This window comes from Acanthopagrus latus, chromosome 23 (assembly GCF_904848185.1).
Source record: "Acanthopagrus latus isolate v.2019 chromosome 23, fAcaLat1.1, whole genome shotgun sequence".
Lineage (NCBI taxonomy): Eukaryota > Metazoa > Chordata > Actinopteri > Spariformes > Sparidae > Acanthopagrus > Acanthopagrus latus.
The window spans coordinates 14,723,014-14,728,660 of NC_051061.1; the positions used below are offsets into that span (position 1 = coordinate 14,723,014).

At 44.1% G+C, this 5,647-nt stretch overlaps 1 protein-coding gene across 3 annotated transcripts in view; it reads right to left on the reverse strand.

Annotated features, from left to right (window-relative positions):
- LOC119013954 (ubiquitin carboxyl-terminal hydrolase 22-like) overlaps nt 1-5,647 on the reverse strand; it is a 29,550-nt gene extending 23,903 nt beyond the window's left edge. Inside the window, exons 1-2 of one of the 3 annotated variants that reach the window (XM_037088883.1) lie at nt 5,126-5,647; nt 4,078-4,110 (exon numbers count right to left, since the gene is read on the reverse strand). In XM_037088883.1, coding sequence (XP_036944778.1) covers nt 4,078-4,110; nt 5,126-5,245 — 153 coding nt within the window. In that variant the 5' untranslated portion in view covers nt 5,246-5,647. Of the gene's footprint in view, nt 1-4,077; nt 4,111-4,369; nt 4,494-5,125 lie in introns of those variants that run through there. The other 2 variants (XM_037088885.1, XM_037088884.1) reach the window with 2 other exon arrangements.

Here is a 5,647-nt window from a genome sequence, read left to right on the forward strand (position 1 = left end):
CCTGGGAGTGACAGAGAACACAGACAAGGAAGAAATAGGGCTGGACGGGGGCCAGAAACAAACGTCTGACATCACCAGACCCACTGAGTCGAGTCTATGAGGCAGTGGGCTGGGGGAGAAGGAAACAATGGAAAGAGGAGGAAATGGCAGGATTAGAGGCTTGGCTAGGAATTCCACGCGATCAATGTGAATAGAAAATTATATTTGAGCACGGCAGTTTAACGGCGCAGTGAATAATTTGTGTAATTTTTAAATTGTGACAACCACCCCTATTATGATAATCAAAAGATTACACAATGCAAGCATTTATTTGCACAAATCTAATGGGATAATCAAGATGCAACGAGAGTCGTAGGCTGAGAGAGGTTCGCAAATAGAAAGGAAAAAGCGAAAATGAGAAAAAAGGGGGAAGAAAGAGCGTGGGAGTGAGCGCTAGAAGAGGAACAAGCGAGAGGCTGGAGGAACAGATCCTGATGCTACAAACGTATGCTGATGAGTCAGGGAGCGGGCCTGTGATGTTGATGGGAGACTGATCTGACAAAAGGATCTGCTCCCAGCACAGGAATGAGCCGCTCTCTGGGATTGGCTGAGCCTCTGTGCGTTCTGTGTGTTTGTGTGTGAGGTTAAAAAAAAAAAAAAAACAGGGGGGAGGGACGGAGAAGAGTGACAGAAGGAAGTAAATGTGTCATCATTGAAAATAGATCCATTCTTCTACCTCCGAGATTCCCAGCAACATCTAGCAAATGCTTTCTCTCTCATCTTCCCCTCATCACAAGCAGAGAGGGGCTTTGCACTTGTGGGAATGAGGGTGGAGGAGGGGGGTGGGGTGTTATGGTTCCTCTGATCATATATGATTTATCAAAACTATGAGATGAAAAAAAAAAAAGTTGAGTTCAATCAGCTCTTTAATCACGACCCTTACCCCCTTTAATCAAAGCGACAGCAAATTCTTCAAAGCGGCTGTGGGCTGTAAAAATCTGCCCACCCTGCTTTCATCACGTTCAATTTCAAGATAACAGCTCCGGTTTAACTGCATAGCAGATTTTCTACATTGTTTTGGTCGACACTAACGGTAAATACAGTCCAGCCCTGCAAACATGACCTTCATGAATATTCACACCAACCTTCCGCCACCAACGCAGCCATTCACAAACTGTAAATGATGAATATGACTGGAGTTGGGCCTAAAAGAGAAGAAGAGTGAATTTTAATTTTTAAAAGCAAGGACATGCAGGGTTTCTGTCTCCGAGCTCTGCTGACATCCTTCTGTGAGAGTCAGCCCGAATGGCACTCCACAATCTGGTGGAACATGAATCTCAATTAGCAAGGGAAGCCTGAGATATCTGTTCATACATGGGTGCACTAAAGCTCACGTACCGTACTTGAGCAATCGCTTACTGAACAAGCACAGCAATGACAGATTAAGAGACGGGTCAAAGTAAAGACCAGGGCGACAAAAAGTGGAAGTACATTAGAAAAATAGTTCCTCCTCTGCAATCTGAAATTGATCAGATTTTTGTTATGTATGCAACCAGACAGCGGGTGTGGTCTCAGGACATGCGGCACGCCTCGACCAGAACAGAAGTCTAACAAAGCTGCCGGACGCAAAAAATAAAATCTTGATTTAATGTCTGTTAACATCAAAAGAGAAAATGCATACTTGTTCATTCTTGCCATCTCCCTTAGTGGGACATCTTTAATACACTGCTCAATTTGCATTTAATTGTTTTCTCTCCGGAGAATATCCAATTATTCAGGTATCATACGCTTTTGAGGACAATTAAATCGTGTTTACGCAAAAGGACATCAGACACAAAGCCTGAACGATACCAAAAATGTCACCAAGTTAAATCCATAATTTGAAGGCGACGCCTCTGTTAGTATAAATCTACATGCTCATCCCAAGCTAATGGTGCATTTCATCTGGAGCCAGCATGCCAGAAGGATTATTATTCTCGTGTTTCCTACTAAATGGCAGCAGCTACCGAGCCACTCTGGGCTGTGATGTCATCTCTGCAAACTCCTCTCTGTGTCAGTCATTCTGCCAGTTGTTACCCATGCGGGTTGAGATTGTGCATGCAGAGCAGGTGACAGATTTTCCACCAGTGTTCCTGCACATTGCCTGGGTATTGATTTTAGCCTGAGGTAGTGAAGCTGACAGCTTGCGGGGAGGCTGCTGAGGACAGACTACAGAAATGAAGGGAAAAACAGAAATTACAGGATTACAGATACTAGCTATCAAAAAACAAGACACGAAAACATGTTTAAAGAAAACAGGTCTTGTGTCTGAGACTTCTACACAGAGGGTGCCTCTTTTACTACAAAGCTCATCGTGTTGTTGCCACCACTGTAAGACAAAATATGCAATAAGCAGTACAGTGATGAGCTTGTGTTTTATCAACCATGCCAACATTCAGATAACCCCTCATAGCCACTGTCATCTATCCAAATAAACATTTCAGCAAAGCAAGGATGGACACGGGACATGATGTTAAAGGCACCTCGTCTGCTTGCTTGTATTTCAGTGCTGAACAACAACCAACACCGCAACACCTCAAGACAATGCACTGCCTGTGTGCTGCTGGAACAGCAATACACCTGTTCTGCATGTCAGATTGGTTAGAGCCTCGTGAAGGGGGTGTGAGAGATGCAACACAAAGCCACTGTTGCCTCCTTTTCTCTGTGTTATCAGTCAGCGGTACAATCAGTGTCCGGGAGCAGATGGGCAGAGCAGAAGCAATAGGCACACACCTCAACAGATGTTAGACAGATGTTAAACAAACAAAATTATATGCAAAGTAAGAAAGATGGGTCTCATGGGGGAGACTGACTCAACAAATGTATTCGTTAGTGCAACAGCAAGACCGCTTTCTAGGCTTCAGCGCACTGAAAATTGAAAAAAATCTAATTTATAGCTGCATTTCTCATGTAAATTAATAAAATCTGACACAGCCCTTCTCATTATGCTTGCATTGCAGGAAATAATCTGTAATAGCAATTAGATGTCTAAGATTTGACACAGCAATTTCTGACAGAAACATAGCCGGGCCAAGATAGATAGGTAAGATTACTTTAAGATTTCATGGCCATCAGTGCTTTGTGACGTGGCACTACGGTGCTCATCTGTGAGAACTGCACTGAAAGATGTTGTGAACCGTCGAATGGCAGAGCACCATAACACAATGCAATCAAGTCTGTACCGCCAACAGTGCGGCAGAATCTTTCAACAAGACATTGTCTTTGAAAGCTATGCAACCTTGACAGCTTTGACAGCTGGCGGTCTTCAAACCTGAAGGGCTGGCATTCGTGCAGCATGCCACCAAGTATCGCGGTCGGCGTAAAGAGTTTTTGTCAGAGGTAAATCTTGGTTGACGTTGATGTGTTGGTTGTGGAAGACATCATCTTGGCAAAGAAGGCAGCGGTGTGTGTGTGGTTCACGGGCATGGTCACAAAAATGGTTCTCCAAAAAGAGAACAACAGGGTCAAATGTGAGCGAAACATTGTGAAACATTAGGAAGTGACCTGTTTGGTTCCAATGACAGACTGACTGACCTCCCGCTGATTGCATTCTTGTCAGGTAGCGTGCGAGAAATAATCTAGACAGTCAAAATGAACATTCATTAAATGCGGGTAAAATTGTTGCAGCGTCATCCGCAGCAGACCCCCTTTAGGACTGTATCATACATTTTGAGATGCTCTACAGCACTTTTTAATGATGACGTACTTCAGTGGTGTAAATAGAGACAATGCGATCGGTGTCCTCAGACCAAAGCTCTGTATCAACAAAAGGGTCATTAACCATTCCGCACAAGCTATTTGCAATGTAACTGAGCAATGCTTTCCGTCGCTCAGCCCTCCCACACAGTGACTGCACTGGCTATAACTGTGCATCACCAGCAGATACAAGAATAGGGCCGAGCTACTCCACCACATAGGGGTTACATCTCACAATATTTAGTCCGCTAAATGAAAAGATTTCGTAGGTGAGCAAGAGAAGAGAAAGCAAGCCAGCTCTTATTCATCTCAACTATCTACAGTATGTCAGTGAAGATGGGGGGGAGATAAGCGTCAACTCACCAGCTCTGTCCATCCTGCATCACTCTGAAGCACCTATTTCATCAAAACGACATAAAAAATGTATGACATATATAAGAGAAGCATGGAATTCTGGAGAACAGTCAAGCAACCTATAAATTTGGATCTAATCCACAGTAAATAAACATAAATTTTAAAAAAAAAAATAAGCTTCTGTGATGCTTTTTTCATAATGAACATAATGGCACAAAATCCGAAACAAAAGGCAAGTTTATGATGACTGAAACACAGGACGAGAAAAAAAAGAGGTGAGAGAAACTGCAACACAGTTCACCGTCCAGTGATGACATCATTATGTATGGAGCTATTCGGAGCTGTGTAGGCCGAGCAGGTGTGGGATGAGCCCGAGAAACAAATTGGCAATAAAAGCAATCAGCTGACGTCCCAGCATCCAAACTCGTGAGGGGCTGACCAGTGCGGGGAAAAACAAAGCAAAACAAAAAAAAAAACGAACAAAAACAAACAAACAAAAAACACCACCCTGATATGGGATGCCCAGGAGAGAACCGCTAACCCAGTGGACCCAGTGTCTGCGTGTGGAGAGACACAATGGGTCCATTTGGTGTGGTGATGTTAGCCCCATAGCCACAACTCTCCTCAAACCCAACTTTAGCCGTGAAGCTAACTGTTCAGTATCTACCAAAACAGAACCCGCTCAGCACAACACAGCCCATTGAGACTCACGTCTAGAAAAGGTTCACTAGACCTCGTTTAAGATCATAAAGACGCGTTCAGTGCTGCACTTGAGGCGGCGAAAGGAAGCAACCAGTCCCTGCAGTTCACCAGGCTAGAGTCCTGCTAGCTAACTTGCGTTACCGGTGATAACGTAGCCGGCTAACCCGAATGTTAGCAACACTGCTGCTTCAAAGAGTACATTTTCACCAACACAGTTTTTTTCCTCCCCGACACGTTTATTGGTTGTGCTTCATGTGGGACATCCTTTGCACTCCGGTTCTGTGTCTCTCCGTGCCACATTACAATTATTTCACTTTTGTTTCTGAAGCTAACGTTGCAGTTCCTGTGTTTTTACCTTGCGTCTCCTCGTCTCAGCAGTACCACTCCACACAAAGCATTGGTATATGACTCGAAGATTTTGTTTCCAATTATCCACCTTATAACCGTTCACATGGGAGCACCCGGCCGGACTCATGACAGACAAAACATTCAGTTTGGGTTTTATAGGTGACAATGAAAAGTCTCCTGGATGATTCACTTGGCTAGCTAGCTAGCTAGCTAGCTAGCAAGCACGAAACTGTCTGTCCAGAAATGGTTTCCGTTTGGAAATGGGACAATCGATGTAGTATCCAAAATGCTCCTCGGGCATCTGACAAACACGCTCTTTGATCAACTTCCTACAAATCTGTTCATGTAGTCAACTAACGGAAGTATCACTTCACTGGAATCTCTGCTCCCCGTGCTGTTTTGACAGTTGCCTTTTCCTTTAACGTTAGCTCCACTTCCACTCTCACGATTAGTTAGCTTTCTTTCTCTAGTTAGCCTGCTAACACTCAACTACAGCTTCACAATGCCCGCCCAGCGTACACCGTGATTT